The 23,657-nt window shown below is 39.4% G+C and overlaps 1 protein-coding gene across 2 annotated transcripts in view; it reads left to right on the top strand.

The window, feature by feature from the left end:
- Positions 1-918: 918 nt before the first annotated feature.
- Positions 919-23,657, top strand: part of LOC104056012 (ephrin type-A receptor 3) — a 223,659-nt gene continuing 200,920 nt past the window's right edge. For both annotated transcript variants that reach the window (XM_054071215.1, XM_054071206.1), the window contains exons 1-2: positions 919-1,128; positions 18,839-18,903. In XM_054071215.1, the coding sequence (XP_053927190.1) occupies positions 1,032-1,128; positions 18,839-18,903 (162 nt within the window). In that variant the 5' untranslated portion in view covers positions 919-1,031. The remainder of the gene's footprint in view (positions 1,129-18,838; positions 18,904-23,657) is intronic.

The following is a 23,657-nucleotide window of genomic DNA, read 5'->3' as shown; positions in this document are numbered from 1 at the left end:
CCAGTACCTGAAGGGGCTACAAGAAAGCTGGGAAGGGATTATTCTTAAAGGCTTGTGGTGATAAGACAAGGGGGAATAGGCATAGATTGGAGAGGGGCAGATTTAGGATTAATATAAGGAAGAATTTCTTCACTGTGAGAGTGGTGAGGCACTGGCACAGGTTGCCCAGGGAAGCTGTGGCTGCCCCATCCCTGGAGGTGTTGAAGGCCAGGTTGGATGGGGCGTTGGGCAGCCTGATCTAGTGGGAGGTGTCCCTGCCCATGGCAGGGGGGTTGGAACTAGGTGATCTCTAAGGAACTTTCCAACCCAAACTATTTTATGATTCTATGATCCTATGATTCTAAGAACAGTATCCGGGAGGGGCCTCTGCCACTGCCAAGGCTCCAGTTTGCTCTAGTGAGGTCAAAGTCAGTCTGTTCTTCGGGGTTGGAGTGTTTGGCCCCGTGTGAAGCATATTGCGCTGGAGTTCCTTTGGGCAGCAAAGGGATGGATGACATAGCATCATAGCATCGCCAGGTTGGAAAAGACCTCTTGGATCATCGAGTCCAACCATTCCTATCTGCCACCAAACCATGTCCCTGAGCATCTCGTCTTTTAAATAACTGGCATTTTTCTAGCAAGCCTGCTATGGCCGCACTCCGACTGTCCAAAGGCTTTGGAGTTTTATTCAGCCTAGGAAGAACGGGTAATAGGACAGGATGGGATTACGGCTGGCTGAAACACGCACCCGGAGTTCCGCGACTTTTGCCACCCCCTTTGGCGGTGCCCCCCCCCCGCGCCGCACCTCCCCGCGCCGAGGGGCACTCGGGGGCTCCCCCGCCCCCCCGCTCGAGAGCACCGCCCGCGGGCAGGCAGGTGGGCGGGGCGGCGCTGGGGCGGGGCGGCGGCGGCGGGGGCGGCCCCTCCCGGGCGCGGCGCGGAGGCGGGCGGGCGCGGGGCATGGTCCGGGAGCCGGCGGAGGGGCGGCGGAGGAGCGGCGCTGGGATGCGGCGCGGAGACATGCGGCTCTGCTTGCGCGCTGCCCCGACGACATGGACCCGCGCCGCCTGCTCCTCCCGCTACTGCTGCTGCTGCTCCGCGCTGCCCTGGGCGCCGCCGGGCGTCTGAGCGCCCGCCCCGGCAACGAAGGTGAGCGGCGGTCCCGCCGGGGAACCCCCTTCGCCTGCACCTTTTCCCCGGCGCCTTTTCCTATTCATTTTTCCTCCTTTATTATTTATTCTCCCCTCCCCGCCCCTCGTTAAGGTGGTCTCGGGCGGTAGCGGCTCCTCGCCCCGGGACGCGCAGGGCGGGTTCTCTCCATCGCGTTGCGCTCTCGCAAGCGCGGCCGCCGCCCGGTGCGGTGCTGGAGGGGATGCGGGGATGTGCGTGTGTGTGTGCAGCCGCCCCCGAGCGAAGTTAACGGAGAGAGAAAAGGGGCAACCTGTGCCTTGTGTCCCCTCCGCGACCCTTAACTGCGTGGGGATGCGCTGCGATGGGATGGGATGCGGTGGGATGCGCGCGTGTGTATGTGTGTGTGCAGCCGCCCCCCAGCAAAGTTAACGGAGAGAGAAAGGGGGCAGCCTGTGCCTTGTATCCCTCCCGCGACCCTTCGCCAGCCGGGGATGCGATGGGATGCGCGGAGGAGAAGCCGCAGCGCCCCGGGAGCGCGGTGAGGCGAGGATGGGACGCAGGGGGCATCGCGGGTCGGGAGCGGGGTAGCAGGAGCCCCCCGACCCCCGGCAGGTGCCTCCCCGGGGCCAGGCGCCTCCTCGTTTGTAGCCCGAAAGAGCTGCCGAGAGCTGACAGCGGCAGGAGTCGCGTTTGCTTGTTATTTAATAAAAATAAGCCATCAAGACTAATGGGTAGCCCTCGTCTCCCTCAACCCCGTGATAAGCGATCTTCGAGCCCTTCAATACGTGTCGGGTGGTGGTTCCATGAGTCATCCTTCTCTTTCAAAACTTTTAATTAATACGAAAAAGAAGCTTGCTGCCCTGCGAAACCTCTTTTTGTTCCTCTAGCTTTTTCGTATTTTTTTTTTTTTTTAACCTGTTAAAATGACGCGTGTGTATGTGAATGGATGTTTTCGGGAAAGAAAGCGTGAATGGTTTGTTCTCCTTTCCTATGGTAATTTTCAAGATGACATTTGATGAAAATGATGTGGTGGACAGGTACGGTTGGGCTTGATGATCTCAAAGGTCTTTTCCAACCTAGTGATTCTATGCTAATGCTTGTTAGACTTCAGGAAAAAATAGTGGCTGCTGGAAACTGTTTGAAAAAGTAATTGAAATACTGTTTTTTATTTTTATTTTATTTTTTTTAAAGATATAATTACCCTTTTCCTATTTAAAAAAAAAAAAAAGCAGCTTTTGCCCATTTGTACAGTGAAGGCAGTCAGCATGACCAGGATGTCCAGTGCTGTCGTCTTTAGCCATAAAATTTAGAGGCCAAAGGTTGTGCAGGATTTCTAGCATCTAACAACTGTGTAAAATTTGCACTTGCTCGAGTTTTACCGTTTGTCTACAGAAGGAGATATAAAAAGCTGGTAAAGCAATCTTTTTTCTTGTACAAATAATGCGATGTACTTATTGGTATTCTGAGTGCATGCCAGATAAGGCAGTGAGATAGCTACTTTAAATGATTTCTGGAATGAAAAAGATATGTAATATAATATAAATAAGAAAAGATGCTAACTTTACAAATCCTGGGTAATCCTAAATCGGTTGGTTTTATTGCTAGGAAGGAATCATACCGGAAGAGCAATATATAATCTGTTTATATGTTTTATGTAAATTTTTTTTGCATGCACAGTGCTTCGTAGGATATATAAAAGAATATGCTTTTAGTAGTCAGTCACTTTTAAGCATCCAGATAGATACTATTTTGTAAATATTTTCATCTTTCACAAATGATTTTCAGAAATGAAAACAAGAGCGTTAGTAGGGGTTACTCGTGTCTTATAAAAAAGCTTGTTGGGAATGTATGTAGTTCTGCCAGTCAGCACAGCAGCTCTGCCTCCATGGCAGTGGTAGGCAGACACAGTCTGTAAACTGAGACTAATTATGCAAAAAAGATATTAAAGCATTCCAGTTTGCACAAAACATACTTTTTCTTTGTTTGTTTAAAATCACAGTCACTGAGAATAGGGAAAGAAGCAAAATGTGCATTGAGTGTACTTGTTGGAGTCAGCGTTCAGCAGATACTGTTTCCATTCTTTCTTTTCTGCTTTAAGAACTTGTAAGATGTGGGCAGTATTTTCAAAATGGCTAGGGAAAGTCATGGTATAAATGCACTTGCCGGACAGTAACCCGCTTTTGCATGCTTACTTTTTTGATGTATGTGTTTGTTGTTTCTTTGAAAAAAGGGGCACACTTGTCAGTTTCTTTCAAAAGTGAGATCAGCTTTGACAGAGCGGTGTCCTTCCCACACTTAGGAAAGCCCAGTAATTCTTTTATTTATTTACAGTTTATTTAGGCTGTCCATGTGATTTAGTAACTTGAATTATTGCAACTTGCTGATGCACTAATTTGACAATCTAGCATTAGGATGCAGCCTGAAGTCATGTCAGAAGATTATTTTCCTCTTTTAAGTAATCTTTTTCTCATCACTTTATTTACTTCCCTACTGTTTTTATTGTCAATTTCCTCCCCAAACTGCCTTTCTGCATTTGTGCGAGTTATTTAGAAAAGTTTTCCTTTTTCCACCACTGAGAATGAAAAAGATGTACTTTGGGCAGAGATTGTTAATAGAGGGATAGAGATAAAAATATACACACTTTTATTAGATACTGCTGAAATTCTACTTATGAATTGGTTTAATAGAGGATGGAACTAATTTTAGCATGTTTATATAGCTTTTTGTAACTTCTAGCGCACGTGAATTTTGCAGTAGGTGTGTTACAAGAGGATGTTTAGAGCTATCAGTAGTATTTCCTAAATTTATTTGACTTGAAAGAATTGCTATTTTTTTACTAATGCTGCAGTAGAATTGGATTGGATGGAGGGAGAAAAGGATGAAAGAGGGACTAAAGGCAAGTTGTTGGCTTACTTAACTTCGTGGTGTTAGATGCACTCCTTTTTTCCTTTCCTTGGAGTGCTTGAGGTTTTGCTAATTTGCTTCATCCTAGGAAAGTTTTATTTAAGAGTTTTTTCTTGATGAAATGTAAAATTTTCCGCTGAGTTTATTTTTAAACTATCTGCCATGCTCGTTGTAAAGCTGCATGCATTTTGCCTACGTAATCACAGGAGCTCAAGGAGATTCTCTAAAGTTCAGATTTATCTATGTGCATTGGAAAGGTGTGTGCCATTTTCTGCGAGGCAGGAAAATGTCAGGAAGATTTAACATGCAACTTTTCCAGTTTGAAGTCACAAACTGAAACCCGTAGGTGCATAGAAACCACATGTTCTGTTCTTCCATTCTGTTGGATGTTTTTTTGCTAAGGGCGGATTGTGTTTTTTTTCTTAGAAGGGTACAATTTCTTTCTGAATAATTCCTACAGTGTCAAGAAATCGAATGAGCTATATCATTCGGTAATTTAATAATTTTTCCTCAGTCTCTTCTGTAAGTGTATTGCCTGCCTGAGGGTACCAGCTACCTTAATTTCACTGTTTTATAACCCACAACAGTTAACACTTGACCTAGGTCATTAACAGGATTATCAGCAAATTTGTTTAAGCTTTTACTGACAACCTGAATTGCTTCAATAATATTTTGACTGTGCAGACAGGAAACTTCTTGTAACCTCTCAATCTAGCATAAAATTAATTTCTTGCGAACACAGCTACTTAAAGATCAATACGGTAAATCTGCTTACAGTACTTGGTTTCAAATACTGTCTGTTTTGGTTTACAGCAAGAAAGTTCCAAGCAGCCTCTCTTTTCAGTCTGTATTTGATTTGGAGATGTGGTTTCATCTTTTATTCATTGATTACCATCTCAGAACTTTGTGTAAGAGTGCAATTAAATGCACCATTTTATCTGGGCTGGTCTCTGCTAACGCTTAAATTCACTAAAGATGATTTACTCTGCCTTTGTAGTAATGACAGCTCTTGGCGTGGTTTTGAAAAATGCAGTGTTTGCACGTGTAGCAAAATGTGTGCCCAAATTGTGCATGTAATTTTGGGAAAGGTTGGCAGTACTGGGAACTTTTCAGTAGAATCAAAAGGGATTGCATGGGGAAATTTTTTTTACAAATCTTGTTTCACTGTGTGTCAGGTATCATTAGGTCATGGTAAGTCTTCATTTATCGTGACACGATTCCTGCTGGTGTCTCTAGCTTGCTCTTGAGTGCTTATCTGCAAAAGAAGTTAGGTTTAGAAATCTTAGTGTGATGCCTCTTAAAATTAATTTCAGAAGGCTCAAAGTCATGGGGGTCTGGAGGGCTGTTTTTCATACAGCTGTATCTTATTCAAAGCTTCTGTGCTTGATCCTAAGCCGTACTATTAGGTGAATAATGAACGCGCTTTAAAATTCACACCATGATGTTCTTAAAGTCCTGTGCAACAGGAGAAGTAAGTTGTGTAAATTCCTCATTTTCCATTAACATTTTTGATAACAGGCTGTAACACATGGAATAATTTATTTTATTTTCTTTCTGTCACCGAAGTTTGTCTTGACTCACTGCTGATTTCAATACGATGTTTTAAAAAGAAAAATCACTGCACCATCTATAGTAAATTATAAGCAGATGTCTGAAATACAAAGGTGTCCAAATTGGACACATCAATTAATTCTTATTGCAGTTAATTTGGATACAGAATACTACCCAACGAAGTAGTCAGGACACTGAAACGGGTTGGAATTCATCTGTACTCTCAGCCTCAGGAAACTGGACTTCAGAGGAACAGAAGGAAAACTAACAGAAGGAAAACTAACAGAAGGAAAAGCATCAAACAAATAATAGGCACACTAAATTTAAGGTTTGCCTACATGAAATCTTTGCAAATCAGGAGAGCTTTCTGATTAAAGATAAATTTTTTCATTCCAGTCTGGGAAGGTACACAAATTAGTTCTAATTATTATTTTTTAATTATTATTTCCTGCCAGGGTTAAGTAAATTGCTGATATACTTACTTTTGATTCTGTTTGAGAACTTGTAAGTTTTCCTCTAGGAGCATATGTAATGGCTCTTGTTCTTGTAATCCCCACTTGATGAAAGTTTAGAAATACGGTTGCAGGTGTTCATTTTCTTGTTTTCAGAGCTCTGGATTTTATCACCAGTGAGGGTCACTACAGAGCTGTTAGCGAATACAACAGTACTGTTGGTACATTTTTGTACAGAGCCTGAGTTAGTTCCTTAAGGTACCTGTAATTTATGTAAGTACTGCCACTTTGTAGCTGTTGTTACAAATAACTGGAGATTTAATCATGTCCTTACTTATGTTCAAAGCTCTGCTCAGTGCAGCTGGTATTGAAATATAGAAAGGTCATTTTGATACCCTAAGGTGCAAAATTGATTGGACTTATCCTGAAGTTAGATGAAACTTCAGAGATGGGTTTGAGGGCTATTACTAACCTTTTTAAAAGATAATTCCAGCATCCGAAGAGTTGTTTATCTGGAGTGAGATGTGGGGATTTTAATTTTTTTTAACATTTCCTTTCTGATTAAAATCAATTGTTTGATTCATTGAAACCTTTATGAAAACTATTGAAAATACATTTATGAGGAGAAGATTTGCAATAAGAATTGATGTAGTTTCATAGAAGAATTTTTGTTTACAAATGAATAGAACTACTGTTAAGTGATTCATTTTGCTAAAAGAAGCCACTGCAGTGGTGTAGCCCTTGTTTCTGTAAACACTTTAGAGCAACACTTTTTATTTTTTAATATTTAAACACTTATAAACAAGAACAAAAACTCAGAAAGAAATAGTTTAATTCAGAAGATTAGATATGTACTCCTGGTGGTATAATTTTGGAAACAGAACGTGGTAGTAATTTGCTGGGTTAAGATTGTGTGCTCTGCCTGTAGTCTTGTGCTTCTTAATTTCTTAGGTGCTTGATAAATCTTAACACTAGTGCTCATTTTGTGTTGTGAAGCTGATGTAAGGCTAAAATTCAGTCCCTTGGAATGAAGAGTCCTTTTAGATTTCTGCAGTGAATGAATGAAGGAAAGAAAGATGTAGAAATAAAGATAATCCTGCATGAAAGAAATCTTGGAACGGTGACAAAAAAGTTCCAGTCTGAGAGTGACAGGTAGCCTGAATGAAACACTAGCATGTACAGCCTTAAATTTACAGAGATGTTGTTAAACCAGACACACTGTAAGCAGAAACTTCAGTGCCATGCTCCTTTTTTTTTTTTTTTCCATTACACTACTGTGTCTTGCTGTTTTAGGCAAAATATAGAGGAAAATCCTATTAATCTGCTGGGAAAATATTGGTGAAAGAAGAATAGCAGACCAAGCAAAGAGTGTTTGAAACTTGCTAGCAATTAGATGAACAATAGGATGAATGTTAAGGTTCAGTCAGGGCAGTTTAGTGTAATAAGGTGTGGGAATGATGCTTACCTTTTTTATTTATTTCCCAACTGGTTTCTCATATCTTTTTTATATCTATATTTGGGCAGAAAGGTTTGCATTGCGTTGGTCTGTTTCTTTTTAAAATAATATTTAAAAAATCATGCTAAAGCATAGCTACCTCACATAAGAGGACAATAATTAAACCTCTACACTTTTTAAATTGGTGCCTAAGAAAAGGAGGGGCTCATAGAATCTCTGGAGTGATGAGTTGCCATTTAAATAAATAATAATTAAAGCACAAAAATATATTTTGGTCTGTGGTAGGCTTCCCGCAAACTTTGTGCAGTAGTAACAAATAGCAACGAGTGACACTGGGTTTCTTGTTTTAGTTCTTGAGAAGCTGGAAGGCAGATAGAGGGCTTTTGCTCTGGTTGATTTTTCGAGAGGCAAGGCTTTTTCACAGATTTCTTTTAGGGGGGAACGGCAGATTAAAGGAAGAAGATAGGCAGAGTTCAAGTGAAAGTAGGACCAGAGTCTTAGAAAAATAAAACCAAAATCCAAGCTTTCTCTGATTAATGGCAGTATTAGGAACCCAGAATTCAGCGCTGACTATGATCTGAACACTGAGAGAAGCACAAATTAAGAAATTCCTTGCCTCCATGAAAGTCTGAGCTTTGTTTACATTAGTAAGCTTCGTGACTGTGATTTACCAGTGGTGAATTTCAACACTGCAGTTGAAGAGGCTGTAGTTAAGACAGGGTAGAAGAATTTTTACTGTTCTACTTAATCTTTCTTTAATGGTGGTTTCTTTTCTTTTCTTTTTTTTAAAAAAAAAAAAAAAAAAGAGGTGTTTTATGTCTGTCCAGCCTTAATGTTAATGACCTATGGTGGAGAACAACCACTTAAGCCATTTATATAGAAACAGGTTCTGAGATGGTAAGTGCCTTATCCTGCTAAAACATTTCTCCCACCTATGATTTATCTTTGGGAGCAAATGTCGTAGGAATATTTGAGAGTTTAGTTTTCCTGGAGAATATGGTTACAGCTATAGAAAATGTGCTGGTCTCACCCAAACCATCTAGAGGTAACCCAACTGTGGGGAAATCTTATGAGTGTCTTTTGTTCCCAGCCCACCACACTGCCCCAGAGTCTTTCTTTAGCGCCTGCACTTTTTTTTTTCTCTCTCTTCCTTCATGTATATCAACATTCAGCCATGAAGTGTAGAAGTCACAGATAGTCTTTTCTTTTCCTCATTGGGTAGACCACATGTCCATTCCTTCTTCATACATGTTGTTTACCAGAAGGAAGATGCTTTGATCCTGTAAATGCCCTAAAGAAAAGGCACTGGAAAATAATTATATGTTTAAAGGCATTGCTTTATCCATAATTAGATGGTTGTGTTGGTCCTGAAAGCTGAGTTAAAGCTGAACAGAGGTTGTTCAAGAAATTGAAGCAGAAGTTGACCATGCTGGTCAAGGGAAGCAATTCTGGAGAAGAGCTATGAGGAAGATGCTTAGTTTGTGGAACATAATGGAGTCTGGTGCCATTTGTAGGAAGATAGCGGAAGCAGTGGTATAAGCAGAAGACAAGGGTCTGAAAAACTGGCTTGTGGGCAGATGGGAATAGAACAGTCATTTGAGCATTTACCTTTGTTATAAATATTTGTATTTCTCACATATGGAAATAGTGAAAAAAGATGTTAGCGGGGTTTTGGTTGCAAAGACAGCAAATGAAGTCAGGGGCAATTCCATTTTTCATATGGATAGCTCAGCACACATGTTCTGCATTAATTACCTCCATAAATTCTGTTAACCTGGCAAACAATGAAAATATCATGTTGGTGACATCACTGTACTGGAAAATAAAACTGGTTTTAGCATCTTGATTTTCTCAACATGACATTTGAGGAGATTTCTTATGCTATTGGCATTTTACTCCCCTAGTTTGCACCAAGATGTTTAGTCATTTGCTCTGTGGGTTTATTTTATCTGAGAAGTATCTGTAAGGACCCAAGCATCTCATAGCCCATTCAAGACTGATTAATGGAAGTAGAGAAGAAAAGCTTGGCAATACTCTTGTCAGGGCACAGCTGAGTAGATGCCTTTCCAAATGCGGTACTTCAGGTACTGTCCTCAAAGGAGTATTGATTACTTGCTGTGATTTTTTTTCCTTTTTTTTTTTGTTTTTAATTTTTGTTTGTTTGTTTTTAGTGGTTTTGGGACCACCAAAATGTTTGTAGTAAAATTTGAGGGAACTTAGGAACTTTGATTTATGAGTGCTTGTGTGGCCAGGTGTCTTATCTGTGACATGTTTTGGTGTAAAAAAAATCTAGAAACTGAGCATGTTGCGCTAGGTTTTGAATTCTCGATTTACTTTAAGTGAATATGAACACTATGTAGAACTTTCTTTTCTCCCTTTAAGTTGCTAGAAGCCTTCCCAAGGGTGATCTTTGTGACACTGTGCTAGTTCTGAACTGTATCAGATCTTTAAAGAGATCAATTCTGCAAAACTAGTGAATGCTGAATATTGGGGTTTTTTTTCCCAAGGGAGGAAAAATGCAGAAGTAAAAAGACTTGGTTGTGCTTTGTGCTTAAGCCCTTTTGAGAAGTGCTTCAGAGCTCATTAAAGTTATTTGGGTAATATTTGCTATTGAGTTTTGACTAGACATAGGCATCTGGAGCCATTTTACGTGCTCCAGGATTTGGGCCACCCAGTGGGACTGGCAACTACAACAAATCCTGCAAGAGACCTGCTTCTATTCTGAGCTAGTGAAAGGCATGGAGTGGTTTGGTTTAGGTAACTTAGGTAACTGAATCTTATCCTTTAGTTTATTTATTTATTTATTTATTTAGACTGAGAAAGGTGAACTTGGGTTTAGTTTAGCATTAGGTAACTTAGGTAACTGAATCTTATCGCTTAGTTTGTTTGTTGATTTATTTATTTATTTAGACTGAGAAAGGTGAACTTTAGATTTAGCATTTTAAACTCTTTTAACACAGTGACCCCTATTTTGCATTTACATGTTTAATACTGTGTTTCACTGATGTCAGATTTATTGCTGTAGTAGTAGAGTAGAATGCAGCTTGGAGGATTTGGATTTGAATGCGAGTTCAGCTGAAGAGTAATTTAGGTATCTAAGGGTTTATGCCTTTTGTAGGAGGTAATGGAAAAGGACCAATTGGAACTGCTTTAAAAAAAATGAATGCAAAGAAGCGAAAGCGACACAGTAATTTGGAACCCATTAGGTTAATCCATTTTTAATTTTTATATCCTTGTCCTAATGAAAAGAACTGGCACATATCAACTTACAGGAAATAGCCTAATAAAACTGAAACCTTATTAGGCCCCTTTGATAAACATTGCATTCCAGCCTACCAGTCATATGGTTTTGCATACTTGGAAATTGAGCTTTATACCACTTTAACAATATCAAGAGGACTCTCATGTTTCAAACTAATAAAAAAGAAATAAAATCTGTTTTGTCTGGTTCATCCATGAGAATGGATGGATAGCTGTCAACATAATGCATACAGGTACCATGAGGAAAAGCAGCATACAGATTTATCATCTCACTTGCTAAAAGAGCTGCTAGTTCCAATGTTGTCATCAGTGCTGAAACAGCTTGTCTTTGTTTTTTCTTTATAGTAGCCAGAATTACTTCTGCAAGGTGCTAAGTGAGGAGGTTTGAGTGTGACTGCACACCTGTATAGACTTGATACAGATTGATGAGAGGATAAGACGAAAGCTTTGCATGTGCTGCATTGCCTTAGCTGTTCCTTGGAGTCTCTCCATGACAGAATGAGGGAACATATTTTGGTTTTACGTGAACAGTCCGAAGATTTCTAGCAACAAAACGTTTACTTTTCTGTTCTACTTTGAAATCAGTTCCAATTTTGTCTGCTAAGGAACAGTCCAGTTCTGCGGTTTTGCTCTCTGAAACCACTCGTGTAAGGCTTTTGTTTTTGGACCTGATTGTTGTTGTCCTGTATATTCAGGAGACATAGGATAGTGTTGCCCTTTTTCCACATGCAGGCTTCATACTTAGCAAAGTGAGGAAGACGAATGAAGAGCTTCTACTGGGCATCAAGTGCAGGTGATGAGAGCCAGGCTGGCTGGGCAGAGGCACACGAAGAGCTGTGGCTGCTGGCTAGCATGGGTTGCGCTGCTGTGAAGGGGGCACGGGAGCACCACTGAACCCAGCCAGTACTGAAATTCATGCTGTGTGCAGCTAGCAGAGAGGACTGCTGTGTGGTCATAGAGCCTCCCTGATCAACTCTGGTTTTGCAGTTTACTATCTGTGCTTTTATTTATAGGCATTTCTGCATTGCTCTTCACTGTCCTGTTTTCTCTCTTTCATAGCAGCCTTTTGAGAGAAACTTACAGTGAGGCTCCTGCTTTGGATGCTTCAGTATTGAGCTGTAGGAAAAACTCGGGTATCTAAAGTCTGGCTTCAGATGCTCGTGGAGTGTGGTTGGTGAGAAGAGTAAAATCTGGGAGGAAAATGAAATTGTTCCTCTTCAAAGGCTGAAGACAGCTGCCATAAAATTAGAATTTACGAAATAATCTAAATTGATGTAGGATCCCTATACATTCTATAGAAGCAATAATTAATAGCGTAACTCAACATATATAGCTTGTCTTTTCATCTGAGATTTGTAACAGAATCTCTTAAATTTGGAAACAATTATTTACCAAACATTTAAATGAAAATAATGGTGGATTAGGCTACTCAGTTGTCTTTTTGTAAAGATTCCTGTGTTCAGTATTGGAGCAACTGGTTTTTAATTCATTTTGGTTTTCCCTTGTTTGTTCATTTCTTGCCCCCATGCTGGTGGAGTTCTTCAGTCAGCAATTTAACCACAGATTGAACATGACAGTTGCCAAATTTGGAATGTTCTGCTCAAAATCACTTGTGCAATGTACAGTATAACGGCGTAGGCAAGAAGGGTTGAAAGTGCAGACCTCACAGTATTGTGCCTCTCGAAGGACTGTAGTCTGGTTTTGAGCTGTAGCAGAAATCTCACTGAAAAATCTCATTTGGAAAAGCGTTATGTAGTAAATGGGCCAAACTTTATTGGCACTTGGGTTTGGGTATGCTTTAGAAAGTATATTCTGTTTGACATTTTTAGGAGACTTTACTCTGTGTACTTTGTCACTTTGCTTCCTAGGGTGCCCTGGGGTGGAGGGAGACACAGCTGTAAAAGCAGAACTGGTAGATGGAGACCTAGCAGATTTCTCTTATGCTAAGGTCATTTTCTCTTGACTGATAATTACATCTTTAATATAACATTGGAGGGGAAATGTGGGACCATGAAATTATAGGAGACTTGACTTTTTTGTTAATGGACAAGTAGCAGATCAAGCGCCAGGTCTTCTGCTTAGAACAGGCTTCACTGCTGGACACCCCTCTATGAGGAGAGTATCACATTGGTTAGCAGTGCTTTGTAGAGCGGATTTTACTGATCTATTTATTTGTTGTCCCTTCCCAAAGATTTTGTGGTCTACCTTAGCAAATTCCAGGATGATATCATCATCAGCAAGCATGAGAGCTGATCCTAGTTGACAATTATATTGAATGCATCAAGGTGCAACATAGGCTTAGCCAGGGCCAAGCCTTTCTATAGGTGTTGCAAACAAAAAGGCACAAAACTGAGCTGCTGCCGCTCTCATTTCACTTTTGCCATTACTGGAGGAATGGAGAGTTGAGAAGCCTCGGATCTCTGCTTATAGGTGGATGAAGATCCAGGTGCAAGTCCCTTTTGCTGGGAACAGACCACCATTCTAAAAATGTACGTCAGGGTTTGCGCTGACTCCGCTCTGTCCCACCCCAAAACCAAGTTCTGGCTGGATCCCTGCCACAAAGTGTTTTCTTTGCTGCTCAGGATTATATGACGCGTTTCAATTATAGACATTCACCATTTTTTCTTTTTGGTTGCATAGCAAATTTAATTTTCCCTATTTGTTAGCATTTTTTTTAATGACTAACTAGCCTATTTCTAAACTGACAATTTGATGCCAAAAAGGAAAGACAAACCAGCGATGGTTTCTTGTTCTTTGTTGTTTACTCTTTTAACTTCTAATTGGAAATATTAATAAGTTGAAGAAGAAATATTTTGCATATTTTCCCTCATTGGCTATCTCTCTGTATTTTTTATGTAAAGAATATATTTGGAAATGGTTTCCGGTTGGGAAGTTGTTTATAGGTTGGTCTTTAGATAGCACAAGTTGCAGGCTTTCCTCCCTATTTCTTCAGCAGTGAAGGGGTTTTCAGGATGATTCTACCTGTCTCAATGTTTTTCTCTTCTTGTTTTTTTTAATGGGAGAGATAGTTATCCCGTGTTGAGTTCGTTGTAGCAGTCATTACTCCGCATGCTTCTGAAAATGCTGCTGCTTTCAGACTGTATTCAGGTATCTTGTTGGTTTCACAGTTCTTTTTCTTTCACTGACATCACTCTCTTGAAGAGAATATGTTCTTAATTGTCATTTGGCCAGTATGCTGCCAACTTGGCAGAAATAGCCAGAGTGTACAGTACGATGAGCAAGAATGTTGTACAGAAGGACCAAGTCACTAATTTTTAGAGCTAGAAGTGATGTTTGCTCAGTTTTTATAGCATTGCAGTATTTTAATGGCTGTAAATTCTCTGTCGTACTTACGACTGTGTTTAAGGAGAGTTAGTTATGTGATGGGAACAAATGCAGGACACTGAGATTATTAGACAGTACTTTTTCTTTTTTTAAATTTGTTCAGTGAGAACTCTTCTGTGTCTCCATAGCATAACCAGTGATCTTTTTCAAGGCATTCTGTAGGAGAAGTTAATTGACAGCAACAAAGCGGTTCAGTTAGTTTGACTGGCTAGTCAGCCTCAGGTTTAAGAGCTGAATGATACACAGTTTTGCAGGAGGAGGAGATAACAAGGAGTATAAAGGAGTTGAGTGAGAAACGCATGCGCTTCAGAAAGAGCCTGGCAATCCTGATTCAGACAATTAATATGTAATCCATTCTTTATGTATTTCTTACGTCTTAATATAGGGATATGCTATTTTATCCTTCAGTTTCCAAATTAATATGTAAAGTTAGGCCATAAGATGACAAATTTAGCACTATCTTTCCCTATCGTTTTTGTCTAGGGACCATAAACATTACAACCGGTGAGTTCCATATTAATTGTTTGCTCTGTTGAGGTGTACAACTCCCTCTTGAAGTCACAGGAACAATGAGTGGCATAGCAGTTCTTTTCAGGGAGAGGCAGGCAATTTTTTCAGGTGTCTTGCTGAAAGGAAATGTTTTGCGTTTTAGATAATTTTCACCAAAACTGTAGGTTTTTTTAGTGTTTATTTTTTTTAATAAGGGAAAAGTATTATATATATGAATTTCAGTTGGATTTTAAACAATTTCAGCACACAGGCAGTCTACTCTTTGTTTCTGCTTGCCTGTAATGTAGTTCTTACTAGACAAATAATAAATATATCTAGGTAAAGCAAGTTATCTGTGGGGTCAGTATCATTCAATATAATTATTGAATATAAATATAAATAAAAATGAATTATTGAATATAAAATTTTTGGGGGTATTTTTCCCCTTCTGTGGTCTTTCATTGCTTGTCATTTCACAAAAAAAACCACCCTCCCCCAAAACTGAAATGAGTGGTCTTTATAATCACTGAACTGTATGGTTAGATAGGTGGTGGAACTTAATGCCACTCATAGAAGGCGCTTAAAGAGCATGAACAGCTGTGGGCATAACTATGCTTACCTTAGAGGAAGCGATCCTCTACTGTAATCACAGTTTTATGGTGACTTTCTGGTCATACTTTGCTAGATACTGAATAGTTGCTTGACATGACAAGTTTTGGTCCTTGCACAAATGAAGATGGAAGATGTTAAAGACTATGCAGTATGAAAACATAAATATGTTTAGCACAGAACTACTTTATTAATAAAGTTACAGTTCTGAAACATAGCTTTGCTTTGATTTTTTTTTTTTGTCAGTAATGGGAGCGTTCATACCACTCTTCAGATATCTACCTGCATTCTCTGACTTGCATCTAAACTGGAATCTTACTGTATAGTTGGTGTGAAAACCTGCCTTCTAAGGATTTCTAAAACAAGGTGAAACACATATGACCATGGAAAAGTAGGTTGCCTAGCAGTGCGAGTTTGAAGGGGGTGAGGAAGATGAGTGAGATGGAGAGAGGCTGAAAAAAATGTGAATGTGGTAGATTTGGTCTCAGTGTATTGCAACTCAAATTGCCCAGTGGCACATGGCTTGCGCTGAATATTTAATTGCCCCCTGTGGCCCTGTTGTAATGCCTGTATTTCTTGTAGAAGTACCTGGTAAACCTTCTCTGAGATAGGCAGTAGGGAGCTGGCATTATTGAGGTGGCATAAAGAGATACAGTGATGTTGAATGCTGATTGGCACCTTGAGGGCGTGCTCTGACTGCTGGGCTGCTTGGCAGGTCTGGAGAAGGAAGCTGCCACCAGATTATAATTCTATTGCCTGTTTATTTTTAATGAATTTAGACTGAATGAATTTAGACTGCATTCATACATTTCAGAGTGGCTGCAGTTGTGTTTTCAAGAAGTTTATTCTTAAAGAATAAATATATTACTAAGTTTACTTCTGAGTGATTTGTCTTAGCAACTTACTGCCAAGTAATTTACTTCAGAAGTCATACTTCCTTCACCACCATGTATCACAGATGCACAACAAACATCTCTCATCCCAGGAAATCCATAATCTATAGGAATTTGTAGTCACAAAAGCAAGAAGTGCGTTTTTTCCTTTTGAATTTTTACTAGTATTTCCTTTTTATAAATGCAAACCGTGCTTCAGAATAGTCTGCCTAGAGCACTATGCACTCACTAAAGGACTGACTGATTTTCCCTTGTGTAGGTGATTGAGAATTGAGAATTATTGATAAATTTATAACTAAGAAATATATAATACTGGATTATGTTTTCTGTAAGGTTAGGGAAGATATTTTGTTTATTGATGTAGGTAAAAATTCAGAATACTGTTGTTTTCTTTTAAACGGGTGTGTGACTCCGGGGGAAATAATTTTTCCTCACATAGATGGCAAAGCAGCTCATTCATGGTAGTATAACACTGCATGTATACACAGATACAACACAAGTGTGCATGCAGACAAATGTAGACAAAAGTGTATATTTATGGTTGGTTATAATAAGGTCTTTTTTTCCAATACACCTGTTTCTCCCTACCGTGTTTCCTTCAGTGCATGCCAGTAACAGGAAAGAAATGCCTTCTTAGCTCTATTTTTAAAGCGATGCCCAAAATTAAACAGCAAATAAAAGAGTGATGAACTAATACAAATAGCTTACCTTAGCAGATTCAGAGATAATTTCCTGCATTTTTTACTTTCCTAGTCCTAATCTTTTATTTTCTCTGAGCACCAGTACCCAGGCCATCTGGTTCTGGGAGCAGTGACAACCCTTTCAGGCTTACAAATAGACGGTGAAGCTGCTCAGACTACTACAGTTGCCTCGTCTATAAGCTCCATCATTCTCAGATGTTTAAATTCCCTTGCATATGATGGTATTTATTTATTTTTTCACTTTTGGTAATTTCCATACTGAAGGGGAAATAATGGGGAGGAGGCAAGTAAGCCTGAATTGCAGATAATGAATATTGAAGGTGCACAGATCGGTGCAGTACCGAATGGCATTGTTATGTTGTGTGCTAAAACTTCCACTGGTTTACGTATAGAATATAATAGTATAGTTTGGGTTGGAAGGGACCTTAAAGATCAACCGGTTCTAAATCCCTGCCATGGGCAGGGACACCTCCCACTAGATCAGGCTGCCCAAGGCCTCATCCAGCCTGGCCTTGAACACCTCCAGGAATGGGGCATCCACAGCTTCCCTGGGCAACCTGTGCCAGTGCCTCACCACCCTCACGGTGAAGAATTTCCTCCTTATGTCTAGTCTAACTCTGCCCCTCACCTGTTTATACCCATTGCCCCTGGTCCTGTTGGTACAAGCCTTTGTAAACAGTCCCTCCCCAGCTTTCATGTAGCCTCTTCAGGTACGGGGAGGTCGCTTTAAGATCTCCTCAGAGCCTTCTCTTCTCCAGGCTGAACAACCCCAACTCTCTCAGCTTGTCCTTGTATGGGAGGTGCTGCAGGCCTCTGATCATCCTTGTATCCCTCCTTGTATCCCTCCTCTGGACCTGTTCCAACAGTTCCATATCCTTCTTGTGTTGAGGATTCCAGAACTGGACACAGTATTCCAGGTGAGGTCTCACAAGAGAGGAATAGAGAGGCAGAATCACTTCCCTCACCCTGCTGACCACGCTTCTGTTGATGCAGCCCAGGATATGGTTGGCCTTCTGGGCTGCAAGCGCACATTGCCGGCTCATATTATATATCATTTATGTAAAGGGTATTTTTTTTTTTTTTTTGTATAATACTTTGTATCAATTCCCCTGTTCTGCTTCATATTAATAAATAAATTGTTAGGAACTGTGTGATTAAGCACTGGGCAGCTATGGGCAGGATAAAGCACAGAATTCATTTTTGTGCTTGCAAAACCCAAATAAGTAAGTACCAAAGAAGGATATCCTTTAATTTTTATTTATTTGTTTGTTTTAAATAAGTGTTGTGTATTAAAATGTGTATAAAACCCCTGTGATTTGATTGACTGGAAAATGTCTGCATTAGACTGTCTACAAATAAAATGCCTTCTTACTCTGAAAACTGTTGCATTTGCATGTCTCTAAAAAAAAAAAAATCAGGATTAGCAATTAATTGATGACCCTCTTTAAAAGTAAATTTGTCTGAACTTATAACATTGTAAATAATTACTTTTATATCTAATGTGTTACACATGACATTTAGAAAACACTTCACTACTACGAGACAATTCGAGAACAAATTAGATCAGAAGGAAGAAAGAACTGCAGGAAAGGCTTTAATCAGCATTCATTATTCCTGTATTCTGAGAAAATTATATATGCCAAATACAGGTCTTTAATCAAATAATGATTAAAATGTTCATATCTCACCTATTCAGTTAGATGCATTGACCCAAATTTCAGGCATCCAAAGGGAAAATGCTGTAGTTTGTGCAGCTGATAGAAGCGCTCTGTTCTCACCCCCTGCTGTAATTAATTTGGCTAGCGATCCATTGTTTGTTTTTTGTCACTTTTTTTTTGTTTTGAAAAGTTCCCCTGTCCACTGTTCATACCATGTTTTAAGATAAATAAGACAATCCATTTCATTTGTCTGACTTTTTCCTTCTTTGTAGATAACTACCAGGCCACCTGAACAAATCAACTGCTTCATAAGGTCCCCAAATAAACACATCTTTTGGTATGGGTAACTGAGGTTAACTGGACAGAGGCAAATGAAACTCATTCCTCTTCATTTTGTCTTCTTTTGTAGTTAATCTGCTGGATTCAAAAACAATTCAAGGGGAGCTGGGCTGGATCTCCTACCCATCACATGGGGTGAGTTCACTAGACTGTGAAATGGAAAAGTGCTGCTACAGACCAATATGCTATTTAACCATTGTTTCCTCTTCAGAGGACGCTGTGCAATAGCCCTGATTCTTTGCAGCTTCAAAAATAGTCTGCTCTAAACTTGCAATATATGACTCATATAGCTATGGTTCTTTAGAACATACGTTGTGCTGCCTGTAATCCCTAGGAAGAGGTTACTCCCTTAGGGGAGAAAATGAAAGGAAGACTTGCATTGAGCAAAAAAAAAAGAAAAAAAAAAAATTCCATAGTTACTGTTCCTTCTTTTATCACAGTGTGTATTTTTAAAAGATACCATGGGACTGCTTCATGGTATTACTTGCTAATTTATTCAGATGGATGTAGTGGAAGGTGAATGACATAAGTGGGTGATGTAACTACTTGTAAGTACTTATTTGATAACTTTTGTGCTGAATGGTTCAAGTACTGTTACTTATGAGTTAAAACGTTGTTAAAGGAATGTCTAAATAACATTCTTCAGGGTTTGTGTTTTTGTTGGTTTTTTTTTTAATTTTATTTTTTTTCTTATTTACCTTGTATCCAGATCTAATGAAACTAGACATTCCATTTGGAGAGGTAAAAATGCAGTCTTAGAGCATCTGTGATTTCAAATTTCCTGGCTTCATCATTTTTGGATAGAATTTGCCACCAGATTTTTTATAATTTTTGGTGACCAGATATCGTTGCATAGCCATTCAGTAGTGCTGATATCTGGTCACTCGACAGCTTCTTGTCTCTGTGGAATGTGTGTGTGTGTTTGTGTGTAGGAACAACCCCTTACTCTCTTTTTACATTGCACAGTGCAAATATGAAAGGAGACTCTTGAATTCCTGCATTCTTTTCCACAAAAAAATAAACAAAAACCTCTTGGCAGGCTGAAGGCCTGGTGTCTGGAGCTTCTCTCGTCCTCAGAGAAGGCTGTGCCACCAAGGTTTTGACAAAAGATGGCACTCCAAGATATGTGGCTCCTTCCTTTGCTGTCCTGTCACTTATGCCTACTCTCATGGTGCTTCTGTTCTCTTCCTCTATGGCAGTCTTATTTTTGTTTTCTACCTCTAAGATGACAACTCCTAGAAGTTTTAATGCATCTCTGTCTGCCTGTGTCTTCTACCCTGCAAGTAAACCTTTTCCAGAAAGCACTGTCAATTCTAAGTCCTTGGGAAATGTTGTCTCTAGTCTTGATAAGGATGAGGAGTTGCTACCTTAGAGTCCAGCCGCTATCTTTGTTCCAAACCAAATGTGTTCTGAACTCTTGGTGTTGGCAGGGATTTACTCACTGGTTTGTTTGTAGAATCGTAAACATCCACTTTTTAATTCTTCTGCAGCTTTGGGCAAGCTGTTACTTCGCCTTTATTGCTTTTACAGAGATTAGTGGTAACAGCACTTCTGCATCTCTGCCTTACGGGATTCAGTTGTTAATATTTAAAGTAGTGTCTTCTTCATATGAAGTGTTATGCAGGTGTTTAGCAATATTTAATGACTAAGGCTTGGTTTATTTTTTGAGTTTATACATGGATCTGTCTCTGTGTTTCTGAACAAACTGTTCCATTCTCATGGGGAAGGACTGGGAAGAGGGTTCATGTTTCTTTCTGGTGCCTGTTCCTGCTGACTTTTCCCAATAAGAAACCTCTATAAACAGGATGTCCAAGAGGGAACTCTTCAGCAATTTCTAGCTCATCAGTTTTTTTTGTCTCCACTTGCATTTTTTCCTTTTTTCTTTCTTTTTTTTTTTTGTTTTGTTTTGTTTCTCTCCCAGCTGCCCTGCACTTCTCTACTTCACTCTTCTGCTCTGTTCATCTTGCAGCTGTGCAGATCTGTGCTCTGCTCCCTGCAGCTGTGCCCCTCTTGCCTTGGATGCCTAAAGCAGTTGGTAGGGAATGAATGATACAGGGTATCTTGGGGGCTGCAGGAAAAACAGATGTGCTACATTACCCCACCCAAAAGGGTCCCCAGGTCTCTCAAAGCAATTTTATTAGCTTCTGCAAGTTTTTGTCAGGTAAATCCAGCACAAGTTGCTTGTGTGTCTGTGCATGCTGTTCCTATTTACTGTAATATCGAAGCCAAAGTAAATCATGGAATTGTCTTACATTATTATAGGTTAACGAAATTCTTAGATAAAATTGCATAGTAGTAAATTAATGTAGATATGTACTGTAAATGTTTTTGTGACAGAACTGTAGCCTTCAAAAATGCTGTGAAATTTTAAGCTTACGTGTTAAAACATGAATTTAAAGTGTAAAAATAATAACATCTGTCCTATCTGAATTGTCGTTTTGCTGTAAAATGTTGACAACTTGAACATCATATGAAAAAGATGCCTTCTTTTTACAGCCTTTTATTTATAGTCAATTAATTAAATCTGGTAAATATGGCTGCATCTGTCTCTCAGCTAACTAAAATATGAACTTAAACTATAGTGGAAAAACATTATAATAAAGATGTCACATCATATTGAAAGATTGCTAATAGCATAGTGGTGATTTACAAGGTAAAGCTAATAGAGCTATACTCAAGGCTGTGATTCACCAATGAGAATATTGGTGGTGTGCCAATTCTTTTCCAGCATGCAGCAGTGTTCTCGTCTGAAGCCATAAATGTCAGTGTACTGAGACCAGTGACTTACAGAATTTTTAAAAATAAATTAGCCAAAGTGTTCAATAAACCTCTTACTAGGTTAATAATTTTATCTTATTGGTACATGATATTGATTGATTTCTGGCAAAACAACCCAGATTCACTGGTTGTCATTTTCAGCATTCAGTGGTAGTTCTTTACTCTTTCAAGTCTGCCTCAACTTGGGCATATATAATAATAGCTTTCCAGAAATTCCTGAATATTCATGTTAAGATATATAGCTCATTTGTATTCAAAGATTCCCGTGTCCCACATAAGAACATTCTAATGGCAGTGTTTTAGGCCATGGTTAATAATATCACCCTGCAAGAATGTGATCTGTGCTTGAACCATCCCACACAGCCACGGTCTTGGCATCAGTAACACTGATCTGGTCAAGCTCATTAAAATCCCTTAAGAACAAAACATCCGTCTCCCTAGATAGCAAGGCATTGGAATTAAAAAATATAATAGTGGGCTTTGCTGATGCTTAAGCGTGATTGGCAGCAACCACAAGGCCTGTATCCTGTACTACCATCTCCAGCACCTGCCTAGGCAACCTTTTTGTAATGCCAATCAGTCAAATACCAGTTCCATTTCTATAGGTTTCATTAAAGGGGAAAGAAAGAAGAGCTACTTAGTCTGTGCAGAGTATATTATTGATATGCTGATTAAGCATAACGCAAGTGATCATTAACTGCAATTCACATAAATTACAGCAGCACAGATGTGGGGGTTGGGAGGATAAAAAAGCAAGTCACTTCAATAATATACAATAGAAATGTGATGGATAATTCATACAGGACAAAAAGAGTACAGTCTAAATCCCACTCTGCATATTCATGCAAGTAGTTGTATTGGTTTTAGTACATTTTTTTTATTCTAGTGAGAAAGATGTTTTTAATTTGATTCCAGCTCCATGTTCTTCGGGAATTTTGGGAAAAAAAAAAATTGACATAATTACAGTACATCGTTGTGCAGTCATCCAACTTGTGACTTGATCTGTACATGCTTATTACTCATATTTATGGACTTGAAATTTTGGGGCTTTTTTTTTTTTTTACAAAGTTGGTAGAAAAGTAAAAGAGTAATCAAATCATGCTTATCTTATTTTGCTTGTAGCTAGAGAAAGTAATGCCTTGGCATTCGTTATTGTAATGTAATAGATAATTGTAAAAAAAAAAAAACCCAACAAATGCAAAACTGAAAACCAAACCAAACAAAAAAAAAAGCCAAGGAAAAAAAAGAACCCGAACAATAAACCCAACACCAGCCTATTCTGTATGTGAAGAAAATCAGTAAATGGCTGGCAAAATTTTAAAAGGCTGGTTGGGAAATAAAGAAATAAAGGTACTGTCTTTGGTCATGAGAAAAGTTTTCTAAGTCCTCGAGTTTCTTCAGAACCATCTAACTTCTTTGAGAGCTGGCTGTGCTCAGTACCTTAAGGACATGTATGTCAGCTGCTGACTGTACACTGAAGTGCTTTGAAAATCTGGTGTGAATAACTTTGCTCTTTCTTAGTGGTCACTCTCCTGGTCATTTGGACAAAGCAAGCCAATCATCTCAACTAGTGGAAACGGGTTCATAAGTATTAGAGGAGAGAAAGATAACACTCCCTGCTTCTGTGATAGTTTGCATTGTGCTAGGAAGGCTAGAACATGCATGAGTGAGATTAATGGAGCTTTTCCATCAACTGAAACTGGGTTAGAATCCAAAAATCCAGATGAAAATGAGGAAAATGCCTCCTTTCTTATATTTCAAAAGCTTGAAAGTAGTTTGCCACATTAGACTGTATTACTGCCCACCCATGACAGTGGCAATCTCCCTGACTGCATTTCTTCTGGTTTCAATATTTGGCTCGTGTGCAGTGTAAAAACTTTTTGGCCGATTTTGGGGAGGATATCATGGATGCAGTGACTGAAGAAGACTCTGACTAAATAAACATTTGGATATCACTTATAACTAGATGAGAAGTTATGCAGAGTTACTTTTTTCTGTGCTTAAGGTGTACTCAAATAAGCTGCATTCAAGAATCAGCCAGTCAGTCATGTGAACAGGAGGTTGCTCCATTTATATGATAGATGTTTTCAAGATTAGTAAGTATTTCCATG

The sequence above is a fragment of the Cuculus canorus genome, chromosome 1 (genome assembly GCF_017976375.1).
Source record: "Cuculus canorus isolate bCucCan1 chromosome 1, bCucCan1.pri, whole genome shotgun sequence".
Taxonomy (NCBI): Eukaryota; Metazoa; Chordata; class Aves; order Cuculiformes; family Cuculidae; genus Cuculus; species Cuculus canorus.
Note: the sequence above shows the minus strand (reverse complement) of the source record. Positions and strands in the feature narration are given on the sequence as shown.